This window comes from Melospiza georgiana, chromosome 16 (genome assembly GCF_028018845.1).
Source record: "Melospiza georgiana isolate bMelGeo1 chromosome 16, bMelGeo1.pri, whole genome shotgun sequence".
Classification (NCBI taxonomy): Eukaryota; Metazoa; Chordata; class Aves; order Passeriformes; family Passerellidae; genus Melospiza; species Melospiza georgiana.
Window position 1 is genome coordinate 2,458,445 of NC_080445.1, and position 25,819 is coordinate 2,484,263.

General features: G+C 44.5%; 1 protein-coding gene across 2 annotated transcripts in view; it reads left to right on the top strand.

Annotated features, from left to right (window-relative positions):
- TOM1L2 (target of myb1 like 2 membrane trafficking protein) overlaps positions 1 to 25,819 on the top strand; it is a 56,402-nt gene that overhangs the window by 23,683 nt on the left and 6,900 nt on the right. The window contains exons 5-14 of one of the 2 annotated variants that reach the window (XM_058035157.1): positions 1,969 to 2,103; positions 3,025 to 3,183; positions 3,863 to 3,979; positions 6,595 to 6,728; positions 9,259 to 9,307; positions 10,352 to 10,475; positions 11,306 to 11,423; positions 13,671 to 13,746; positions 16,811 to 16,876; positions 24,379 to 24,438. In XM_058035157.1, coding sequence (XP_057891140.1) covers positions 1,969 to 2,103; positions 3,025 to 3,183; positions 3,863 to 3,979; positions 6,595 to 6,728; positions 9,259 to 9,307; positions 10,352 to 10,475; positions 11,306 to 11,423; positions 13,671 to 13,746; positions 16,811 to 16,876; positions 24,379 to 24,438 — 1,038 coding nt within the window. The remainder of the gene's footprint in view (positions 1 to 1,968; positions 2,104 to 3,024; positions 3,184 to 3,862; positions 3,980 to 6,594; positions 6,729 to 9,258; positions 9,308 to 10,351; positions 10,476 to 11,305; positions 11,424 to 13,670; positions 13,747 to 16,810; positions 16,877 to 24,378; positions 24,439 to 25,819) is intronic. The other variant, XM_058035158.1, reaches the window with a different exon arrangement.

A 25,819-nucleotide genomic window follows, 5' to 3' on the forward strand; every position in this document is an offset into this window, starting at 1 on the left:
TGTTTGGACAGTGGGCAGGTCTCCTAAGCTCTAGTGTAGCTCATTATCCATAAAGCAGAGCTGATATTGCAGCTGCCTGGTTGGGCTGTAAGCTGTCTAGGACAGGGATTGTCTTACAATGTGTGTAGACAGCACTTAGGACAATGGTGCCTGTCCTGCTTGTGACCTCTGAGACACACTAATGTAGATAGTGCTCCCAGCTCAGGTGAAGAAGAATACAAATGGAAGTGTCTCCTTTCTCCAGGGAAGAGAATTGCAGGAGAGAGAATATTTTTAAAAAGTAGAGTGCAGATGAAATGAGATCATTTTGCAAAATCCACAGGAAGCCAGTGAAAGAGGGGATGCATTAGTATTTCCTCGTGGACAAGCAAGCTTCACTAAAATCTGGGGACAGAATGCAGCGTATTTTTGCCTCCAACTTTCCTTTGAGTGATGATTATTAAATAGAACATCCCTTGCCTAACACTTTTCACTTTTGCTTGCAAATAGAGTTGAAGTGATGAACACCATTATGTAGAAGCATCATTCAGGTGGCTTCTGATGTAAATTGAAAAGGCAGTGAAATGGCAAAGGTGGAGTTACTTGTGCAGTCAAAACCTCCATCAGAATTGGGGATGTTTTGGAAGGTCAGTTCCAAGGAAACAATGGCTGTGTGCTGTCAGAGCTGTTTTCCCTGGCTCAAGCAGGGCTGTTTGGACTTGCACTGCATCAGAACAGTTGATGCAGTTAATTTACTCTTAACAAAGGTGAGAAGCAAACCCAGGATTGTCTGCTTGCACCTGATAATGGATTGTCTCCCAGGCATGGATGGTAGGAAATGCTCTCTTAGAATTGAACAGAATAGGAATGCAAGTTAAAAATTTATATTATTTTTGATCTTACTTTTCTATCTTGGATTTCTGTTCTCTCCAATATAAAAAATGGCTCAAAGAGCTTTTAAAGTAAAAATAGTCAAAGAACTAGTGTAAAAGTGATGACTAAATGAATTAAGTTCTGAGCCCACGTGCGTCTCGCAGTAGTTCTGGATCCAGCACACTGATACCCTGCTCTTACACATGTGGGGGTTTGTGGAATGCTTCATTTTTTAATTGAGTCATAATATTTCAGTTTTTCCTTCCTCTACCTTTTTAATATTTGGTTCATTTCCAGCACAAGTGAAAGGGGTTGAGGCTTTTAGCATACTGTGCTCCCTGCAGCTTTGTGAGTGCAGGAGGCTGGCTAGCCAAGAGAAGCACTTAGTACTCCCACTGAAGGAAAAGCTCAAATGTGAATTGAAGTCTTTTTAGACACCAGAGAATTCATGCAGGAGAGATATTATGAATGTTCTGGCTGTGGGAATTTCTCTCTTTTAAATTCATCCTTTGTGACCCACTGGGTGCCTTGAGTGTTGGATATGCTCTGTCAGAGCCCAGGCGTCCTTAGTTCTGCTGCTCAGGGGACTGTCTCTTTCACAGGGCAAGAACCTCAGAAAGGACCTTTTTTTAAATTTAAGTCTGGTCCAAATAAAACACTGAAGATAACTTGATGGCTGTGTTTTTCCTTTGGCAGTAAATGAGGATGTTTCACAAAGTGAATGGAGATTACTTGTGATTGTACAGCTTTGTGAATTTTGGTTAGATTTGTTGAATTTTTCACACAGACCTTTTCTGGTACAATATGCCAGAAAAGATCAGCATCAATCACTGCTGAGGAGAGGAGATGGGAAGAGACTTTCATGATGTTCACAGATTTTGATGACGTCAGGAGCTACTCACAGCTACTCTGCACTGGGTTCCTGTCTGTTTTATATCTGAATAAAATATATGGGTGACTGTCTTAATATTTGCAGGACCTTTTAGACCAGGTCTGATGATTCCAGTTTTCCTTTGAAGCTGAAATCTATGAAAACTTTTCCAGTCAGTATCTGAGGCCAGGGTGGGGCTGGAGCTTCATTTGGAAGGTTTATGGATAATCCCTCGTGTTTTCCAGGCTTGGGCTGATGCCTTCCGAAGTAGCCCCGATTTAACTGGGGTAGTGCATATTTATGAAGAACTCAAGAGGAAAGGCATCGAGTTCCCCATGGCAGATCTTGATGCTCTGTCTCCAATACACACACCACAGAGGGTAAGCTGCAGCCTTGCAATTCCAGGGGTGTTTTCCCAGGATTGGATAACTACTCATTTTTCCCCTCCCATTTCTGTGAATTTGTCTCATTTTCTCACTCCTGGAAGGACATTTTAATAGTGAAAGGGCATGTAAGAGGGGCATAATACAGACTGATAAGCTATCTCCTCCCTTGAGTCAATCATCAGTCTGAGAAGTTGTAAAATGTTACATTTAATCTTGTACCATAAAACCACCAAACAAATGCAACTAATTTGTTCAAAGAGAGCTCAGCAAGATTTATGATTTGAGATTTACTTCTTTTGCTCAAAAGTGTGGCTGCTTCTGTTAGTGATAACCCTGAGCCAAGGTCTGCCTGTCTGTTAGGGGTGTACAGAGTCTGAATCTCTCTGATCCCACAGTAATGTGAGAACTTTACATCTCTGGAAAGTTAGGTCTGGAAAGTTGACAGAACTGCTGCTTGGAAGTAACTTAATGATCACAGGTGTTCTGATTATTCACTCTGAAAACAGAAGTTAATGAATCTTTGAAGCAGCAAATGCAAGTGATCAAGGACTGAGAGATTACAATTCTTGTGTCAAGGTTAATTAAATTCAGTATCTACGTATCACATCATTTTTTGGAAGCCTGCAACTTAATTCCTAGTTTAAAAGAATTTATAATTATTTCTCTTTGGCTCTTGTTTTTATTTTGCTTCTTGCTTTTCTTGTAAAACTAAATGGACTTAAATGCTTGTGGGTTGGGTCAAAAGAGATGGGCATGGAAGATTTTTGAAGCTGCCAGTCTTTTCCAGTAGCTGCACTGACCTTTCCCACAAGGTGCAATTATGTTCTATATTTGAGCCTGTTTGGCCTGAGGTTGCTGACAAAGCAAGTGCTGTCCCAGCTCAGCTTTTGAACTCCTGTCTTTCTGATGTGGCAGAGTGTTCCTGAAGTTGATCCTGCAGCAAATATGCACAATTCCCAGTCTCAGCAAAGGATGAGCAGCAGTTCTTACTCTTCGTCCTCTCCAACGGCCTATTCTGCTCCTCAGGCCCCAGCCCTGAACGTGACTGGTCCCATCACTGCTAACTCTGAACAGGTATTGGCATGTTGATTCTTTCGAGTGGGACTCTTTCAGCAAATCAGATTAGAAACTAATTTGCAGAGGAACTTTCATTTTAACCCTTTGGACTTTGTCTCCTAGGTCTGGCTGTACCTAGTAACCATTCTTCCTGTTATACTGTAAAATCTGGGCTGTGCATGTGTCTCTGTGGCCTGGTAATGGCAGCACAATCTGCTGATCCAGCCCCCTCAGCAGTATTTTAGCAGTTATTCCCATTAGCCCCTCTCCTTTCAAGGCACAGAATGTCTTGCAGATGCAGAAAGTCAAGCCCTTGCAAATGCCCTAATACAGGATTTTCTTTTCTCCCTGCAAAATTGTAACTTCAGAGCCAAAGATTCTACTTAAAATATGTACATCTTTCCCCAAACTGGAATGAGGCACCACAGCCAAGGTCTGGCTTTAGGTGCTGTTTGCAATTGCTTCCCTTCCATACGGACACAGCACATCTGGGTTTGTGATGATAATTCTTCTCTTTTTCTCTTCCTTTTCTCCTGGGTAAACTTTTTATCTCTTTTGGTTTTTCCCTGCTAGAATGTCTGGAGCCTGAGATATCAAGTCAGACAGAACCAGAGATATCTCAAAGTCAGTTCTTGAAAATGAACTGCTTCAACTAAAAGATTATGCAGTGTTTTGCTGTCTTGTTACCCCAATTTAGATTGCCCGGCTGCGCAGTGAGCTGGATATTGTTCGTGGCAATACAAAAGTGATGTCTGAAATGCTGACAGAAATGGTACCTGGACAAGAGGATTCCTCAGACCTTGAGTTACTCCAGGTAAGTTTCCTAGAAAATATGATTCTGATCCTTTCTGTGTTTGTGTTTCTCTGGGGGTGTGTTTTGTTGTAGCTCACTCCACAGCCTGTGCTTGGATTCATAATGGATCTGGGCTGTGCCTGACCCTGGCAAGTGCCATCACTTGATTTTCTTCATTTGTTAAAGCTTCCAGTGACAAGGATTTCCTGACTTCCCTTGAAACTTGTTCCAGTGCTTTCCTCTTTGTGTGGCTAGAAATTTTTCCCAAAGTTGAATATCACGTCTCCTTTACCAGTAAGCAGCTTAGAATTGCCACAGGTTCTGTAAGCCCTGAGCATTCCAGCTTCTTTTACAACTCCCATCACCACTTGTACAGTGTCAAAACATTCCAGTCACCATGCAGGAAAAAGCACTCCATATTTCCATCTGGACTAAAGAATGCTAAGGGTCTGTGGATTCTCTGCCACTTGAAATCTTATCTATGAACTGACTGTCTTTCCAGAAGATGTGTTTTTCTGAAGGTGTGGTGTCTTAAGGCAGGTGCTCAGATGAAGTTCCATGGTGTCCAGAGGGCTAGACTGGGTAATGAGGAGGGATTTCTCTGCAATCCATTGCAGCACTGTGCATCTCAAGAAGGAAAACAGTATAAACTGAGCTCATGCCTCAGGCTTGACACCTGTTTCCCAAGGCTGGTGGTCATGGGGTGGCCTTTGGGCTGAGGAAAGTCACAGAGTCCCACAGATGAGGAGCACTGCAATCTGACATTCCAGCTGCTGCCCTTAAGGTGGGATTTGCCTTTCCACAGCTTCAGAAACAGCCTTCTGTTCTGATCCTCCAGCAGGGAGGATGGGCTCCCACAGCAGTCCATTCGGAGGAAGGCAGGGAATTGCTCTCTGTGATACATCAGAATTTGAAATCCATCCAAAAACTGGTCTCTCCCATGCAGTGGCATTGTGTGTTTGTCTCAGAGCCATCATGGCAGCTGATGAGAGGCTCTGCAATAAAGAGCCTTTCAGTCACTGCCCATTTGGGTCGAGCTGCTCAAAACAAAAGCAGCTCCCAGGAAACCATGACAGGCCGAAATCGAACAGTTTGCTTACACTGAGAAACAACCACCAGCATCTTGACAGTGTAACCTTAGAGCACAGCTTTAAGGTGAAAGAACTTGATCATAAAATGGAGTGACAGCAATGATTCTTTACTCCAGCTGGTTCCCTTCTGTGACTGATGCAGCCTAAATCTGAATCACAGAGCTGGGGAGAGCCCATTTTTGATCACAAAGGCTGGTTAGCCTTTTGAGAGCTGTGAGCTGGGTGCTGCATGCAAGGACTCCTTGCTCTGAGGTTTATATAGCCCTCCTCCTTAAATAATTCCTGACATTTTCTCCAACAGTCAAATGTAAACAGCCTGTGAGAGAGCCAGCTCTGAGCAGAATAGATAGGTACTGTCAGCCCTCTTGGAAAGGCAGCAAACAAACCTCTGAAATGTCACAATCTGCTTCCAAAGTGATGGGATCAAAACTGACATTGGAGAACACATTCCTCAAGCTGTTAAGGCAGCTGGATTGCACTAGGTGAAATTTATCCAGAGCTTAGGATGTCAGACCATGCAAGGAAAACAAACACATTTTTGCTTTCATCCTGAAGGTTGTGTACCAACAAGTCATCCTTGTTTAGTGCTGAATTTTTGTTGTGAAGTGGAGCTGGGAGGAGTGGAAGATGACAGAGGGACATGCTTTAGCTGGAATGTGTCAGTGCTTATTGAAGTAAAACCGTTGGCCTGATCAGGGGCACCCTGCCCTACGTCATGTTTCTTCTTGCTGTTCTCCTCAGAAGACCAGTTTGACCTTTGGTCTTGAGGCCTTTCAGGACTACAGAATTCTGCTAAGTATTTGGTGATGGAGGAGATGTCCTGGAAGCATGAGAAGTCCTGGTCTAGGCAAACTGAAATCTAGATTTCTTGATGACAGGCTTTTAAAATAAATGCCCTCCCTCTGCATTGCTTAAAATGTTCTTCTGAAACTCCCCATTGCCTTTGTGCAGTCTCTTGTCAGTGCACTTGCTCAGTGGAAGGGAACATTTCTGTGTGTCTCAGTGCTGGAGGGTGTGTGAAACACTCACCTTTTCGTGCTCCTGCTCCTTGATTTGTCCTTACCCTCATGTTCTCTGAAGCTGGTAAGTTCTCATCCTAGCACACACGTAGTATTTGTGGTAGCCCTGATGAGCTTTTTTTCCCCCCACATGTTCCATCTTACACATCATTTAGTTTTTAAGGATGATGCTGCCAGAAAGAGCAGATTGAATTTTCCTTGAAAGCTCCCCTCTGGGAATGTGTTGTATTAACATGTTTTATTCTTAAAACAGATGACTAAAATACAGATATTTATTTTCTGAAGTACTCAGAGTTAAAGAAGAATCAGGAAGTTGAATTGTGAATAGGCTCTCAAGGTTTTATGCCAGCATCTCTTGAAGGGCGTTTGATTAGATGTGCTTTTGGGTGACATTTAATCATGCAAAGATAAACTTGTCTTAGTGTTTCTCAGTTGGGGGATATGTTTGGCTGTGAACAGAGCTCAACTAAATCTACTTATTGCTTGTTGCTTATCAGACTGTGTGTGCACAATGCATTCCTCCTAGGAGCTGAACCGAACCTGCAGAGCCATGCAGCAGAGAATTGTGGAGCTTATCTCACGAGTGTCCAATGAAGAAGTCACAGAGGAGCTGCTGCACGTGAATGATGATTTAAATAACGTCTTCCTCCGATATGAAAGGTGGGGCATCTCTCCCAGCAACCAGTTACATTCATTCAGGGTTTTCACATAAGAATAAAATAGGTCATTTGGTGAAATTGGGCCTTCTGGGCCAAGGGTCTATCATGACACAGAGAACCAAACCACAGGAACCATTTACAGAGTATTTTATGGCCTTTTAGGGTAACATTCCTGTTTCAGTTGATTCTTTTAATACTATGATTTTTTTTTTGTGTGTGTGCTATCATAGGATTTTTGTAGGGCATATCCATAAAATGCAAGGCAACCTTGTGAAAACGCTCGAGTCTGCGAGTCCCTGTTGTGCAGGGCTGTACAGGTGTAGAGACCTGGGACCAAAAATAGCACAGCCACAGTCACTAGTTCCCCTGCTAGCCCAGGCTCTGCACAAATCTTTGTGCTGCTTCCTTGCTTAGGGAGGCTCCCATGAGCTCTCTCTGCCCTCTGATCTCTGAGCTCTCCAGTCCCAGTGCTGGTGCAAGGGGAGCTGCCTGAGGTGGGCGGGAGCACTGAGCATGCAAAGGGTTTGTTTTAAAGCAACACTTAAAATCTTGAAAAACAGAAAAAGCCTGTCTGTGCACAGCTAATGTTTCGAAGAGCCGGTGTGCAGGAATGATCCCCAGGGACAGGACTTGGGGCACAGGACTTTCGACATGTCAGACAAAGGCGCTGTCAGGCACATCTGCTGCAGGAGGTGACACGTGATGCTGCAGTCTTGGGAAAGTTTAATCTTCCCCTTAATGACAGGCCTGGGGAGCGAGGCACCAAAGAGTACCCTTTGTTCCTTGCTCTTAGCACAGGGCTTTGTTTCTCAAGCCTTTAAAAATAAATTAGACTCTAGATCTGTGAATTTGTGCTGTCACGGCAAAGGCTGCAAAGACGACTCGGTGCCCTCGATTTTGCCTTTGATTTCATCGTTCAGAGGAGATGGGGCAAACTTTGAAACAAATGTTGGCTTTTTGTGTGAAATGGTGTGTGTTTCATGCACAAGCAGGGTTTTACAAGTGGCAGAGTGTAACTATCACTGAGGTTTAGTCTGGTCACCCTTAATATTTTTTCTGTTTCCCCCCCATCTGCGACTTTGCTGACTGTGGCTGATGTGTTTGTAGTCATTATTCATGAAAAGGGAGCTGAGTGATGTTAGCAAGCCATTTGTGGTGGAATAGCTGCACTGGTCTGAGCATTCAATAAATTCCAGTTCCTCCTGTGCTATTCCAAAAGCTCCCCATCCATCATGCTGATTTCTAGCACAGGGACCAAGCTCTGTTAGTGACTCAAGCAGGAGCTCTGGCCTTTGCTGTGAAGCCTTGGGATGTAAATGAACAGAAGCCTTTTGGTGAGAAATGAGGTGGGAGGTGTCTTAGGTTTCCAGCAAAGGGAGTTGGATTTCCAGTAATAGCTAACACCCACAGTTTCCTAAAATTGAAATTTGGGCCTGAATTTGGTTTTGCTGCCTTTTAAGTCTGTATTTTCCTCTGTTACATTAAGAAAACATTTTAGTTTGCGTGACATTCCTTGTTGTATTTTGTCCATCTGGGAGAAAACCCGTAGGACTATATGAATATTATGGGCTTTTTGCTGGAAAGAGAGACTGCTTCTGAAACTACTTTGAAAAATTCAAACCTCCAAGAAATCATGGTGCTTTTCCATGGTGAGGAGGGAGATCAGACTGGCCTCAGACAGGCCATGGGAGCAGGCAGTTTCCCTGCTGTTTTGAGTTCATAGAATCACAGAATGGTTTGGGTTGGAAGGGACCTCAAAACTCATCTAATCCCACCCCCTGCCATGGGTGAGGACACCTTCCAATAGACCAGGTTACTCAAAGCTCCATCCAGCCTGGCCTTGAAGACTTTCATAAAAGCTGGGTTTAGGTTTGTGGCCCCAGATGCACAGAGTAAAGAAGAGATCAGAGCCTGACTAACCCGACATCTTCTCCTTAGAAGTACAAAGGTTTTATCCAACATCATTACTTTTCCTTGTTGGAAAGTACCAACCTATTTGAGCATAGGCTGTGACCATCTTAGAGTTGTCTTAGGATGTTTTAAGCAGGGAATCTGCTGCCCATTGTCCCTCGTGCCACACACACATGGCTCCTCATTTACATTATTGCAGCAAGAGGGAGCTGGTAAGTGGGAGTGAGCCGAGCTGCAGTGCTTGGCTTGTTGAGCTGTGAGCATCAATCTTGCTGCAGTTCCTCCTGTCCCTTGGCTCACACAACAGTCTGTCACAAAGCACTTAATGATTAACCACCCCCCTTCCCCCCAAACCAAAAGACAAATCCTGCAGTGGTTTTCAAGCATGTTTTTGCTGCAAGATCAGATTAGTCAACTTAAAATCCACCTTTGCCAAGAGTGCAACTTCTCAGCAGTCCTCCCTTTGTCTTGGCTTGGAGTTAAAGCTTTCAGGCTTCCCTTTGGAGCCAGAGAAAACTAAGTTCAGTGGAAAGGATGTCATGGCTTGATTATAAACTCATGTTTTTTATTATTTATTGGTGGCTTTGATAATCTGTGTTGGGGTTTTTTTTCCTGAACAGATTTGAACGATACAGATCAGGACGCTCAACACAGAATGCCAGCAATGGAGTAAGTACTCACTCCTTTGATTCTCTAATACCAGCTGCAGTACTATCAGTAGTATCACACCTCACTGCTTTGATTCTCTAATACCAGCTGTGGTACTATCAGTAGTATCACACCTCACTGCTTTGATTCTCTAATACCAGCTGCAGTACTATCAGTAGTATCACACCTCACTGCTTTGATTCTCTAATATCAGCTGTGGTACTATCAGTAGTATCACACCTCACTGCTTTGATTCTCTAATACCAGCTGTGGTACTATCAGTAGTATCACACCTTCTACCTGCCCTGCTCTGTGTCCTGCCTGTACTGGCTAATGGTGGATGCCAGGAAAATTAAGAATGTGGCAAATCCCCAAGGGACAACTTTTAGCTCAGGAAGTCACTTCACAGTAAAACATCTCTGTGTTTACAATCCTTGATGGATTTTCATTCCTCTATTAACTTTTTTGATTGCTTTTGAGTCTGTGTGGACTTTAGGAGTTCACAATGCCCTTAAGCAGTAAGATCCACAGTTTCACTATACATTTTTACATATTTATTTTGCATTTATATATAAAAATATTTTGTTTACATTTGGTCAAGTCACTTAATGATCTTTGTTTGCTTCACCTAATTTTTCTTCACTGTGTCTTACAATGCCACTGTTCAGGTTAATTTTCTTCCTGCCATTCATAATTTTAAGAACCACTCTTATCTCCTATTTAAGCAGCCCCTTTCCAAGCTGAAGTGTTCTAATTATTCTTTAAATGAAAATTCTTTTGTAGTTGTTTTATAGTGTTCAAGGTCTGAGTACATGATGAATCTGTACTTCCATTATGTTTTCTCTTCTGCATTCATAACTATTTCCTCTGTTTACTGTGCTTTACCACTTCTGCATTGTGATGCAAACTTCAGCAAAGACTCTGTATTGACACTTGAGTCACAACAAAGAAGTTTTGTTTCTGAAAACAGTTTATACCTAATGTGGACAATTGTGGTGTTTAATGTTGTACTGCAAGAAGAAATTTCTGGCATTTGAAACTTCTGTGTTTCTTGTGTCCTGACAGGTACTGAATGAGGTGACAGAAGATAATTTAATAGATTTGGGTCCTGGCTCTCCAGCTGTGGTGAGCCCAATGGTTGGGAACTCAGCACCTCCATCTTCACTTTCTTCACAGCTTGCAGGGCTTGGTGAGTGCCTGATCTAGAACAATCTTTCCTCTACCTATTAATGTTGCCATGTGGCCTCCAAAAGGTTTGGGTATTTTGCTCACAGGGGGATTAGAAGGCATTCCCACTCTCTTGCACTGTGGCAATCTGCAATTGAGAACCAGCCTGGCACAGAGGGAGGGATTTATTAAGTAGAGGGAAGACTGATGGAGAGGGTGCAGGTTGTTGTTCATGGCAGAACTTGTACTACTACTGCTATTTCTGCTTATAGTTCTCTGTGAAATCAGCCTGGTGATGTTCTTGATTCCCCTTCTACAAATAATATTTGAAACCTTTGGGTGAAAGGTTTTATGACACTCTTAGGTGGTTTGCATTAAATCAAACCAAAGATTGTGTGGTTGGATCACTGGGTTTGACTGAAGGTTCTCCACCTCTTTCAGCACTGCACCAATACCAAATCCCTTTGTTTGAAAGTGTTGCTTTCACAGTCAGAAACTGAGAGAAACATTGTGGAGAAAACTACTGTCCATGCCCAAAATTTTGGACTGTATTAGTGACCACTTGACCACTAAATATCTCAGGATATTGGCAGCAGGTTCACACCAATTCCCAAATGCTGGCTTCTTGATGAGGAGCATTTATGGAGTGCTGCTTCCAGGATGAATTAGATAATCTCTATGTTTTTCTTTTAAGAACACCTGATTAGCATCCTCCAGCCTTTCCTGAACAAAACTGTCCTCAGTGCTGCAGCTGTTCATGATGATGTTTGCCACCATAACAATAATAATAATAACCATGACAATATGGTTTGTTATTTCACTGGTTCACTATTTTTTCTCCTCTGGTTGCAGACTTGGGCACAAACAGTGTCAGTGGCACACTCAGCTCCCTCCAGCACAGTAATCCTCGTGATGACTTTGACATGTTTGCACAGACAAGAGGCAGCTCCTTGGCTGACCAGAGAAAGAAGTAAGTTGGAGTTTGTCTTCAGCACTGAGTCATGGCACTGCTGTTTTCTAAGGGCATAAGTATGAAACTTCTTGACTTCAGACTGAAAAAGTAATTTTGGTGTATGTTTTTGTGCTTTTAATCCAATCCCTATCCTTTTGGTTGTTATTAATATGAGCAAGTGATGAAGTTCTTGCTGCTGGACAGAGCAGATTGGCTGGGTACTGACTTAGTTAATGAGCTCACTGGAAACTTGGAAGTGTGCTTGCCTGTACTTCTGCCTTCTCCTAAGGCTTGTCATCCCATCCACCCATGTTTGAGATACAGGAGCAGAAGGGTCCTTCACCTGAAGGTCATGGATGTGCTTTGGTGGCTGAATTACTGTCATCAAAGGCTTGGAAACAGAATTACCATCCAGTTAACTCTCCTTTTGGCCCCAGTCAGACTCTCACAGGCTGTCAAGGCAGTGTAGCTTGCCTGGCTTCATGCTACCCTTAATTTGTTTATATGCATAGGGCTCGCATCTCTAGAGCTGCAAATCTGGCACTTTCAAGGGCATTTAACAGGTCAAATTATTTTAATGGAAAATAAATCTATGCACTTATTAAGAAATCCTTTGATCCCTGTCAAGTGATCTTCAATAAAAGACACACTCAGGTATTTTTCTTCCATATATTATTTCTTGCCTCCTGGCTTCAGACATTAGAGGAAGCAGTCAGAACATCATCAATATCTTGTCTCAAGCTAAGAAATGCTGTTAAGTAGTTTATCAAAAATTCAGAAAACTTGAGCCTACAAATTTATTGGGCTCTTTTATTTGCAGTTATCAATATAGCTATTGGTACTGCCTCAGCCATGGTATCAGAAGAAATTCTGTCATGTAGAGGGATAAGCCACCACTGGAGATTTTGGGCTGGGAGCCTTAATGTAGAGTTAGAATGGAGAGGCATTGCAGGAGAGATCTAATCAAGGTCCCTCTGTCTCTTGTGCTAAATGAAGCACAAAACTACTCTTCCCACCCGTACCTAATGGAACAAGGAGCACAGATCACCCGTGATTTCACAAGGGAGGATTGCTCTGCCTTCCCTGGATTGTGCACTGTATAAACAGAGCAGCAGGGAGGAGGAGAGGCATGAGTGTGACTTGCTGTGGTGTGTAGGTGACAGCTCTGGGTGTGAGAGCTCTGGGTGCTGTCACAGCTTGGGAGAAGCCAGCAGGAGGAGGAGAGAGGGCTCCCCCTGCTCAGCAGCCCTTCCCAGGAGCGGATTTATGGGCACGTGTTTGTGTCTGCTGCAGCTCATGGTTCACCACTGTGCTCTGGGAGATGCTGCTGCTGCTGCCTCTGTCACCTGACTGCTACATGTCCCTTTTGCATTGCAATTTAAGAAGCTTTTAACAGCTCTGTAAATAGTGCATTTCTTTGTCTGCTTCACTGCAGTTGCTTTATTCCATCTCTCTTTGAGTCTCGCTCTGCCTCCCCCCAATGCACACGGCAAGGTCAGGCTCCAGATGTCATCTCCAAGTCTTTGTTAAACATAATCTGCAATCAGGCCTCTTTTCACAGTCCCCCACTTGCTCCTGGACATTCTTAGGGTGCCTTGTGACCTGTTTGCCTGCCTTTCATAATGCTGATCTTACTCTCTTTGCTTCAAGGTGCTTTCCAAAACTGATGGGTGGCCTTTGTACAGAGCAAGCTCCTCTCCTTGGGGTACACACAGTATTCTTGGGGTGCACACAGTACCCTCCAAGTCTTGTTAAGAAAAAGAATTTGCTTTCTGGTTTCCAGGGGAGTAAATCAGGGTATCCAGGGTATTATTCTCCTATGAGGAAAGGCTGGGAGAATTGGGATTGTTCAGCCTGGAAAAGAGAAGGAATTGGGGTGACCTAATTCAAATACCTGAAGGGAGCCTACAAGAAAGATGAGCAGAGACTATTTACAAGGGTCTGGAGTGACAGGACAAAGGGGAATGGCTTGAAACTAAGAGAGTTTGAAGGGCTAAATTGAATATTGGGAAGAAATTCTTCCTTGTGAGGGTGTTGAAGCACTGCCACAGGTTGCCCAGAGAAGCTGTGGCTGCCCCATATCTAGAAGTGTCCAAGGCCAGTTTGGACAGAGTGTGGAGCAACCTGGGATGGTGGAAGGTGTCCCTGCCCATGGCAGGGGTGGAATGAGAGGATCTTTTAACATCCCTTCCAACCCAGGCCTGATTGCTGATGGGTGATTGCTGGAGTTTCTTGCTAGTTCTGTGGTTTGTTCTTCTCTTCCAGCGTGACATACGAGGACCCACAGGCTGTCAAAGGACTGGCATCTGCCCTGGATGTCCGGAAACAGAACACAGGAGGGGTAGGTCACAGCTCTGAGTTTTGTTATCCACGTGGAATCCAAGCTGGCTGCTTTGACTGAGCTTCTCATTCTGTATTCCAGCAACGTGGTAGTAATGGCTATTTTGAATTGATATCTGGGAGCAAGTACTGTCTCAGTAATGATCTCTAAAGGGATGCTGCACTTCAGTCTAAAAGACTTCAGAATCACAATGGGTAAATTCTCCTGTGTCCTTGCAGCCTGTCTGGGGAGTCCAGCTCTTTGCCTGGAATCACTGCTGAGGAGAATTAAGTAGGGAATATACTGTGAACACTGATGTGCATTGGCTTGGTTTGGTTTTGCTTATGAAAGTCTTAATCTACTAGATTTTGTTTCAAGTGCATGGATACACAAGTTACAGGGAGAGAAATGATGCAGACTTTTAATGCTTCACATTCCTTGCCATAACTGCCCTTGCTTGCAGCCTGTTCTGTCTGCCCAGGGCAGGCTCTTGCTCTCTTGTGTGGGCAGAAGAGCCCCATGTGCTGTCACCTCACAGCAGCTGACACTTCAAACACGGGTGAGAGAGCTTGGGCAGCTTTGTCTGCATCCCTCGCTGAAGGCAGAAGTGAAGGAGCTTTCAGATCATCCCTCAACCCCTTTCTACCTCCCTGCTTTTAAAAACTCTGCTGCTCTTTTGTACACAGCTGTGTGTGAGGTTTTAGAGAACAGAGCCAGAGCCTTTTCCAGTCCAGTTTTGGGCTGTGCTGACCACTAGGGAGCACGGCAGAGCCAGCATAGCATGGAAGAGCCAATGCAGTGTGCACATGCCTCTCACCGGGGAGATTTGCCTCCCCATGCCTTGGCTGATCCCACCCTGGTTCTTTCATGAAGTGGGAGTGCTCTGGGCAGCTGGCATGCCTGGCAGCTTGTGCTCCAAGCCAGGGGGAATTTGTGTTGGGAGCCAGCTGGGGTCAGATCACAGCTGCCTGCCTGCCCAGGCCATCGTTCAGTGGGAGCAGGGCCTCAGCTCTCACAGAGCATCCCCCACCCCACAAACCTGCCTGCATCCTCCTGTCCCTGTCCTCCTGCAGGAAGGGCAATTTATCACCCAGGTCAGCCCCATGGCCAGCTGGAGCTGAGCCCCACAAAATCTCATGGCAGCAGTACTGAGAGAAAAGGGGAAGCATGAGGAGCAGGGGCAGAAATATTCCTTCACAGGAATTCCTGAATCCAGTGTGACATCCCAAGCCTCCAATATCACTGAACTGTTATTGGCAGGACCTGGGGAAGGATTTGAGATCCTGCTCTTTGTTCCTGGCTAACCACATGCAAGGGCCTTGCATTTATCTGGTCAAGAGGGCTGTATCCCCCAGTGGCCTCAGGGTCATGTCTTTATTTATTAACACTTCTCTCCCCAGCCAGTTCTGCTTTAGGCAGCAGCACAACATGTCATTCACACCAGCTGAGCTGCTGCTCTGCCCCAAGTGCTGTCAGTTCAAAGGGCTGTGGCTAAGCTCATCTGAGGGTCAAAGTTTTTTGGGGTAAATGCCTTTTGGGTTGTGGAACTTGGGGCTATGAGATGTTGAGACTTTCAGCCTCTTTTCAAAGGTCCTGGAGACTGTAACATGTAATCAGAAGAGCTTGTTTTGAAATGCAGTTGCTCTGTAATTGGTAAACACTTTTTCTCAACTGTTGCGAGGCTTGTGGGTGTCTCTTCTTAAAGGAAATAAGAATTAAACTCTCCTAAAGTTACCAGCCCCAGCATGTGGAGCAAAAAACTGGCAGTGCTCAGTAAACGAAAAGCCAGGCTTTAATTTGGGTAGAGCTAATTTAAGAACAGCTCTGGGGAGGAGCCAAAAGCTTTGCAACACATTCTTCACACACGTCTCGTTCCAGCACAGTTGTCCAGTGGCAGAATTCAGCACATCCAACGTTTCTAATGCAGTCATTCTCAGAATGGTCTGCAGAGACAGGGCTGATCACGTGGCATTAGCTGGCTTTTAATGTGATTTAGCAGCTGGAAACAAGATGAGCTAAAAATACACTGTTTTCTTAATATTGCTTTTCCATGTTGGGAATTGCTTTTGTTGCCACTGAGTTGTTGCATGATCACAAACGGGAGGAGAGGTGTCCAAGAAACAATTCTCTGCTGTTACACAGAGAGTGGATGAAATTGGAATGATTTCCCTTTATTTTTTTCCCCTCATAAAATGAGACATAAAAGATTGCAGCTGATTCTCCATTACCTGTGTTAATGGGGACAGGGAGGTGTCTGGGTGGACGTACATAACACACCAATGGCTCTCTGCTGAGCTCACCCAGGTCTGGGCTGGAGCCACTGCACTCTGCTGAGCCCAGAGAAGCCCCTCCAGAGCTGGAGATGACTCTGCATCCCCTGGCTCAGGGAGGAGGTGCTGAAGGACACAAAACCACCTCAGAGTGTTGGTGGTGCTGTGCCATGCAGTCTGCAGCCTGCTCAGGGGAGCTGGATGCATCAGCAGTCCTTTCACCTCTGTGCTTTTCAAGAGGGGCAGTTTGAAAGGCTGCCAGGACACTGCAGCAAACTGCCCTGACTTGCCTCCACTCAACACCATTGCAGAGGTGCTGTGCTGTCTGTGTGGGGCACAGTCTGTCTGCTGAGGTCAAGGACATGAGCAGGGGGTGCTGCAACCCACAGCCTCATAAACAAGGGGGACTCCACAGACTGTCACACAAGAGTTTCCAGGGCAGTCTCACTGCCTGCAGCAGCTTGTACAGCCTCACTTTTCCTTCTTCTAAGAAGATGACAAACATCAGCCTCACTACTAGCCAGCGATTGGTTTATTTTGTCATTATTATTTTTATTTTTAAGGACATCATGGAGGGAGTGCTAAAACGCTGTGAGCTGTCTGTAGGAAGTGCAGAATTCTGGGTGAGGTCTGTCCCCTTATGGACAGAGCTGACAGGCAGAGGGGGACACAGCTGCTGCCAGAAGCTACTGTAGGCAACTCTGTGTGTGTTTGTGTGTGTGTCTGTGTATGTGAAGTTTTTAACTGTTTTATTACTTTATCACGGGTTGTTGCTGTGGTTTCTCTCTTTATGGACCTTTCTGTTCTCAACACAGAGGAGAGGTAAAGGTGGGAACTCAGACATGGAGCCCATAGACAAGTGGCTAATTACACAAGGAATGGTGAGGACTTCACCAGTGAATTCCTCCTGCCCACCCCAGTCCCTGACCTAGAATAACCATCCTCCATTCACCTCTCGTCCTGCCCTGTTGAACCGCTTCAAATCGGACAGTACAAGGAGTTTATTTCCCACCTGCATCATTGCCTGGGGCAAAGGGAAACATTTGCACCAATTTCTGGTTTATACAGCACAAAGACCTGTAAATAACTGAATCATTTGTAGGATCCCACGTCACCTTCAGAAGAGGCATGGGGATCCAATTGGTTCCTTCTACTGTCTTGATTTATTTATGCAGTATCCACTTTTCGAGGGATAAACACAAGTCTCATGGATCTTATTCATAAAGAGGACATTGCTATCTGTCTGTAAAGCAGCTTTTTCTGGTAGTGCTTAGCTTCATGGTCTGGAGTAAACATAGGGAAGTTGTAGGATCATATTGAATTGAACTGAGTAATGCAGGGATCATTCTTTATGCAAGGAAGGGGATGGGAGAACTGCTGCCCAGATTGGCATCTTCAACCCCACTGGCATTAGGAATCAGACTCCAAAAGGTACAATAGTGTTTCTGGCTTTAAGGATTTAATTCCTGTGTCTGGTGATGCCAGTGCCTTGATAAAATCAGGCTTCTGAAGATCACTGAACCTGTGCACATTCTGACCTTGTTTGAAGTTGTCCTTCATCAATGTGCTTGCAGAGAGAAGTTCAAAGCTTGCTTTAGGTGCAGAAGCCAGAGGAAAGGAAAAATGCCCTCAGCTGTGCCTTAAAGCCAAGTTCTGAGACCATTTTTTTTTGGACCATGTAATCCATCATTTTAAGTGTTTGAGATTAGTACCAATAATGTGACCTAACTATAGAAAATCCTCCTGAGACAGTCCTGGCTGCAGCTGAGTTCAGAGAAGTGCAGGGAGAATTCCCTTTGCTCTGGGGTGTGCTGGCAGGGCAGCATGTGGGGCTGGGCACCAGGAACAGGAATGTCTCACTCCAGGGAGAGCCCTGAATGCCCCAGACTGGGCTGCCCAGTGCTTAAAAAAGAGAAACATGCCAGAAAGCTTAAAGTTTAGAAAATCCAGAGTGTGCAGTATCTACTCTGTGAAACACTTGCATTTATTCTTCTGGATTTAGGGCTAATCCAGATTATTTCTCAGGGCCAGCTTGGGAATTTGACAGAATTTTGCACGGCTGGTGCACACACAGTGATGGGACAGGTGCTGTCTCTGCCTGCCCAAAAGCAGCTCCATGGCTGCTCACACAGGTGGATAAGCCCACTGTGGATACTCGTCCCTGGGAGCCAGAGTGTCATTTTGGTGCTGTCAGGCACCCAGAGCTCACAAGGTGAGGGTGAAAAGCTGTAAAATGAGCAGCAGGATCAGCTGTGCCTCTGATGCTGTTGGCTGTGGCTCAGAGGCTCTCGCTGTTCAGTGGCTCTGTTGCAGCCAGGGGTGTGCTGTGCCACTGTGAGATGTTCATCCATAATGAATAATCCAGTGATTGAGTTAGTTCTTCTTCTTTGCCTTTCCACTGTTTACAAGAGCTGGGGAGCATGAAATCAGCACCCCTGCTGTTGACACCACTCACACCAGTGCTTTATTAAAAAAGCAAACAGCATATTCCTTCATTGGCTTGTGGTTATTCAGTCTGGAAAAAGGATACTGCAGCATTCATGGAGGCATATGGATCTGGGGAGGGAAGGGGGCCTGGCTGTCAACCAGTCACTGCTCTTACAAACCTGCCACCTTGTTTGTATGCTAAACACAAGAGAGAAATACCTAAAATAAAACTGAACTAATCATTAACTCAGTTTCTCTCTTAACTGGCTGTAGTTCTTAACAGTGTTTATTAATATGACCTGTAGCATTTACAATGCCAGTGGATAACTAGAATCCCAGGTATGAACTTGTTCTGCCTACTCTGTGGGTACTTTTTGTGCTTTGGTGAGGAAAGGGGTGAGCTGACACTGCTGTTCCCTGTGCCTGCACAACACTGAGACCCACTCAAAAGGAATTCTCCACCTGCCAGAGTGGTTCTCACATCCCTCACAACCTGACATTGTTCTCTACAAGCTTGATACATTTCAGCTTTGGGCTGAATCCTTCCCACTCCATTTCTCTGCATCCCAGTTCACCACACACCTTTGCAGTCCCAGTGAATTTGGCAGTGTTGTTCTTGTTTCCAGTTAACCTGTGGCTCAGTTCTGCCATCAAGATGATGCCAGAACCATGGGGACAGACACAAGCCACACTTTTATCCATCTCAGCTCTACCTACAAAACTAAAATGGACAAAATTATATTGGCAGAAAATGTTTCTGGTTTTTATATGGCTGAGGGATGGGAGGTGAGCTGTTCAGTGGCAGATCTGGGTTTTGCAGGTCTCACACAGGGGTCCCTATCAGCAGCAATCAGGCACAGACTTTACCACAGAGCCACATTTAGGTGGTCTCAGTTCCCTTCTCATGAGATTGGACAGAGATTTGCATTAATATATTCCTTTCTTAGAATAATCTCTCAACCCACTCACATACCAAATGGGTTATTTGTTATGAAAGTGAGAAGTAGGTGTTGCTTAAGCCACACCATGTTAGGACATTAAGTGGGACAGTGGCAGGGGAAGGATGAAACTGAACCAGAATTCACAGAAAGTGATAGGAACACCACTCAGCATTCTATCTTGACTGGCAGCAGCATGCCTGGCTAGACAGGAGAGCCCTCTTTGTAGGGAAGATAGGTGAGTGAAGATTAAATGAAACCTCTGTTAATTAGTAACCAAGTGGGATGCCGCTATGTGCCTTCAAGAGAGAGATAGGATCTGAGATGTGGAAATGACTTGGGTAACATGAGACTGTTGAATAGCATCATCTTCTTGGAGACTGAAGTGCTTGAATTGTGGATAAGCCCATAACCAGGCATGTGAAGGTCTCATTTCTCCCATGTGGTGGGACCCCTCTCCCTGTTGAAGGCAAGCGGGAGCCTCCAAACACCACAGGGGTCTCTGTGGTGTTTGCAGAGCTCTGTGCAGGGACAGCCCAAGCCCTGGTGGCAGTGGCAGTGTGGTGGCACTGCCTGGACACGCCTGCCACATGCAGCTGGGCTGTTGTTGTACAGCTGTCAGAGCCAGGGCACAGCCTGGGGACACGCTGCAGCCCAGCTCCGGCCCTGCAATGTGCAAACACACTCAGGAGTAACCAAGGAGTTCATTTAATCCTTGCACATGAAGTCAAGCATAGTCTAATATTGAGGCCAAGCAGCTATTTCAAGATGACAACAGCTTTAAATAGATGGTAAGGCTGTAGTAGTAAGCTGGAGTAGCCTGCTAGTGTGCTCCTAGTGCTGCTGTAGGAATGACAGACCTTTACTACTGCTAACCAGCAAGGGGGAGTGAGTAGCAACTAACCAAGAACTGGTGTCAGCTTTGTTAAACATCTAGAAAGAAGTGGAATTAACTAAGCTATTACAAGGCAGTAGTCTAGCAACAATTAGCATAAACCTTGTTAAACATTTTAAGAACATTAATGAGCTCACCTAGAGACCTGAATTGTCATTTCATACCTGCTTCTTTTCCAGTGGGATCATTTTTAATAGAAATAAAATGTGATAATAATAACCTTAAACTGTCTTTTTAAGGGTAGAATATTGGATTTTATGACTTCTGAGGAAAAATATTGGCAATACTCTTTGGCTTTTGATTGCTAGTGAGAACATCAACACAATCTAGATTAGATAAGTAGGAACTTGAATTCCAGGTTCCTATGGGTTTTGTGGGATTGAGCACTTACTTTTATTCTCCCAGCCCTCCTTTTAAAACCATTTCTCTTTCAGGACTGTTGAGATGATCCCATTTGTAGGATTTTCCAAAGACTAAATAAAAAAGGAATTTAAACAATCAGACCAGCTTTTAATTAGAGCCAGTTACTTGAAGTACCCAAAAATATTTTGTGACTTAATTTCCATTTCCTGTAAGTATAGCCTTAAAAAAAAAAAAATCACAATATCTTTATACAAACAGCTCTTGCAGCCTGCACTATCTGGGGAGCTCTCTTGCCAAGACTGAAAGCTTCACTAGACCATGCAAGTTTGCATAATCAAAATATTAACAAGGCAGTGTCCCATTCCAGAGTTCTTTCCATGTAGTCTGTGGCTGCCGCTGCTACTTGTTCCCAGAAACTGTTGCCTTTTTTTAATGTGCAAACTAGTTATTTTATTTTTACATTGCCTCTGTTGTGATTTAGGGGTTAGTTGTAACAAAATTCCCCTGCACATTTTTCAGTTTAGGGCTTCTGAAAGGGGAAGACTTGCCAAGTGCCCAACTGACTGGCATAACCTGAGCTTCTCTGTACATTCTCTTCTGGGTTTAAAATGAAAAATAAATGTTACAATGTTATCCTTAAACTAATTTTAAACTTCCAGTTGCTTTTTGAGAGTTTCCTCCCTCTTTATTCCTGAACAAATTAAACCTGACACATGTAACCCATGTTTTATGAGGAGATGGGGCTCAGAGTCTCAGGAAGGTAAACTGGAAGTTTGTGCATGGAAGGAGCAATAGATAGGAGCCCTCAGCACTTCTGTGGGTGTGCTGGGAGACAGGGAAAGCTTTTTGAAAGGTCAGTGCTGAATAGCAAACGGCTGACACACTCAGATGTTTATCTTACAGCTTTGTCTGCTTCTCTGCAAGAAGTGCTCTTGCACTTCTGAGGGCTATGTTTGTTTGTTATAAGTAGCTGTAGCTGAAAGTAGAATTCCTTTTTTTTTGCTTTTTTTTTTTTATTTCCATTTTTAAAAATTCTTACGAAACACCACAGCACAAACTCTTGTGCTGCTGAGCTGTTCTTCAAGAACTTCTGCAAATTCAAGAGTCCTGTGATTCTCAGGAATTCAGTACTTGATCAGTCATCTGTCATGTTTTGAGGATAATCAAGATTTGAGCTGCTGTTCCTTCTAATACAGGGGCAGTGTACTGCCACACTTTTTAGAACAGCTGCTCTTATATTAATAAAATCCTGGAATGGTTTGGGTTGGAAAAAAAGATCATCTTATTCCAGCCCCCTGCTATAGGCAGGGACACCTTCCACTATCCCAGATTGCTCCAAGCCCCATCCATCCTGGCCTGGAACACTACCACAGCTTCTCTGGCAACCTGTGCCAGGGCCTCCCTACCCTCACAGGGAATAATCTCTTCTAATATCTAATCCAAATCCACCCTTTTTCAGCTTAAAGCCATTCCTCCTTGTCCTGTCACTGCAGGGCTTCATCCAAAATCCCCCTCCAGCTCTCTTGGAGCCCCCTGTGTTCCTGTAAATTTTATTCACAGAAAAGGAAAAATAAACCAGGTTTTTCCCTCCTCCCTTCCATGTACATGTTCTTATCCTTAGAGAAACATAATCACCTTTCTGAGCTGCAACCCAAGCAACAGCTCAGAGGCTGCACCTTCCACAGGGTTAAGCAACACAAGAGAGAGGCAGCAGTGCAACATCTGCAGTAGGTTTTAGGTTGCTGTAGGATGAATGAAATCATTACTTTATATCTCTGAAGCCAGTAGTTTATAAAGCTGTTAAACCAAGGAGACAGTTTTACAAGATGCAGCTTGTCCTTGGGAAGGAATGTGTTGGAAGGTGCTTAGAGCTCTTCCCTTGTGAGTGGCCAGCTGTGATAGTGTTGTGTGTTCATGATTCAGGAAATCAGAAAGGGACAGTTATCCTAAATCTGGCCCATTCCAGAGGAAACTGTAGGAATTTATTTTCTGTTTGGGTTCTTTATGAATTCGCTGGAAGCAAAATGTCACTTGTACCTGTGACCCTGGGGACTGTCACTTTGTACCTGTGACCCTGGGGACTGTCTCTTTATCCAGCAACTTGTCAAGTCAGACCCCAGCCACCTTCCTGGTGCTGCTCTTTGAGGGAGATGCTTTGGTTTGAGTTCTGGATTTCCAGTTCTTGGACACAACTAACCCACTTTAGCACACCTCACCTCAAGCAAGGGCTTAACTGGCCTCCTCAGTACAAAGGGCCACTTGATTCTGTGCAAAAATTCCTGAGGAGCTTTGCTAAACAGCCTCAGCCTGTGTGATCCAGCACCTGTCCATCTCCCCCTGCTAGAAGTGCCTGAGAAAACTCCATCTCCCAGGAAATTAATCTGCAAAGCCTCTTCCAGCTTTTCTTAATGAATCACTGAGTCATTAAGGTTGGAAAAAACCTCCAAGACCATCAGGTCCAACCATTAACCCACCACTGCCAAGGCCACAACTAAAGCATGTCCTAACCACATCCACAAGGTTTTTTATCACATATAGGGTGGGATTCCTGTGAGAGGTTTCAGGCAAAGCTGTGGGGAGCCCCTGACAGCTTTTCTGCCTAGGAGAGTCCCTCTAGCAGTGCCAGGTCTCCTCCCTGCCAGCCCTGCTGCTCAGCTGCCATGCCCTGGCCTGGAACTCACATGTCTGACATTGTTTTCCAACTATTTCTCAGGTTGTCCTTACCAGATCTATTGTGGTGTTTTCCTGTTTACCTCGGCAGGCCTCTGCTGTATTAAGCAGTGTAGTTAAGTCAGGAAATTCTACACCTAATACTTAGTAATTTCCCTTTGCTGACCCAGTTACCCTCAGCACTGCGTGACATCGCTGCCCTTCAGCTGCCTCTGTGCTGCCCGGTGTAATCACACTGGCACCATGAGCAGTTCCACTGCAGGAGCAGAGGCAAACCTTCAATGCCTGAGTGTTAAACTATCCCTGGAGCCTGAGCTGCTCTGGAGAACCCTGCTGCAGCTCTGGGGCTGTGCTCTCCTCCTCTGCCCCATCCTCTTCCTCCCTCACCTGAGACTCCACACTTTGCACTGGCACAATCTGGGCTCTGCTGCCGGGGGTCACCTTTGGCTGAGGAGTGGGAACTGGGAGCTGGGACAGTTTTGCTTTAAACCCTTGTGCCAGGGCTTGCCAGGGCTTGGTGGTGTGGTGGGAGGAGGATCTGGGAGGAAGCATGACTGCACCCTGGGCTCTGACTTCTCCACCTGCACGGAAAACCAATTTGTTTTCATAGGAGTGTTGCCTGAAGACTTTGAGCCCCTCTTTTTTCTAACCCTTCACTGTGGCTAATACCCATTTTATAAAAACAAAAGGTGTAAATTTAACATTTCAAAACCTAACTGATATCCAGTATTCTACCCTTAAAAGCATTTCACGATCAAGATTAGAATCATCAGTCCACCTTGATGGTTTTAATATGTGGTCGAGAAGTTACTCATCTTACACTGGCATCCAGTCACGTCATTCCCCATAATCTTTCTCCTGTTTTTTTTAGCCTTGTTGTTCATAATTTCCTTTCCAAGTTGTTTCTTTATTTGAAATGCCATTTATATTTTGTTGCCTTCTTTTTTTTTTTTTTTTCCAGCACATCTTACATCTTTGTTTTTGTTTTGTTTTTAATCTTATTTCTGGCGTTTTCCATCGCTCTGTGGCCATGATTGTGGATGTGTTTTGGTTTTTGCCTGCCTTGCTGTTCTCTCGCTGCACTCCCTAGATCCCTGTTGCACAGTCCTCTGTCATGGATGACATTGAGGAGTGGCTCAGTACCGACTTGGTGAGACTCTTTATATTTTCATTTTTCACTTGCACGGGTAACTTTCAATGCATTGCTGAGTTCCTGGTACTTTTCATAGCAGGAAGCAGTGAAACTTCCCAAACAGAGTTTGGTTCCCTTTGAAGGCAATATCCAAGCAGAGGAGTCAGGGTCGTGTTCAGCAATTCAATCAAAACACTTTTTTTCTGAGCTGTTTTATTTTCCCTTTTCCATGTGAACATCACAGAATAGCACATGTTCCAGAAAATGTGGGACTGTGATCCTCAAATAGGGAAGCATTAAATATGGCCTGAATTTTTCTTGAAGTCCATATTTAAAGCTTCATTATTTAGACAGGATCTAAGTTCATGCTTATGTTGAGGCATGCTTTTAAGAGATGCTGGATCAGGGCTTAGATTCCTTTCAAATCAAGATGTCTTTGTTAAACTGGCAGGCAGTCTTGACATGTTTCATAATAGTAATAATAAAGATTTATAACAGTCTCTCTTCAGTGTTTATAACTTTCTCCTAAATGATTATTGTCTAGTAATTATTAAACAAACAAACAAAAAGCAGAACTAAAAGTAGCTTTGTCTTCACCCTGGAGTTTGTTTTGCTGTCCCAACACACATTTGGTTTAAGCAGGATAAACTAGTACACATTTATTCTATTTTGGTTTTTTTCAGTGTAAGCATATGACTCAAATCAGCCAAGTGCAATTTGAGGGGTGGGTGGTGGGCTGTGTTCACACTGTTCTTTTAAAACATGGTTTTAGTGAACTGAACTTGCACTCACCACATCCCCAAGGATCATCTCCTTCCATTCTCCCACCTTGAGGCAGAAAACTCCCGACTCCTTAGGGTGTCCCCCAGCCCCTGAGCTGTGGGATTCAGCTGCAGGCACGCTCTGGCACGTCAGCCTGTGCTCTGGCACTGGAGGAGCTGGCTCTGCGGGAAGGAAGAAAATCCTGCAGCTCTCCCGAGGTGCCTGAAGTGCTTAAACAGATTCCAGGTTCAGTGTTTGATTCCAGGTTCAGTGTTTGATTTTGGCAGACTGACTGGCTGGCTCTGAAATGTCACTGGGTTCCAGCTGCAGGTAGGTTTGTCAGGCCTTGCTACAGGAGTCACTTTCAAATTTCATTACAAACTGGCCTCATTTTGTTAAAGAAATTCAGTAAATGTAGCATGTCCACTCTGCTTAACCAATAAACTTTTGTCTTTGCCATTTAAATTAATTTAGAGGGAGAGGAGACCTGAGGAAAGATATGGAGGTAGCTCTGTGCATCTGTCATCCCCAGCACAGGCTTGCTCAAAAGGAACAAAGCAGAGAAGTGTCCTGGAAATGCCTGAGCAAGCCTGGGGATGTCCCTGGGTCCCCATCCCAGCCTGTGTGGGTGCAGCAG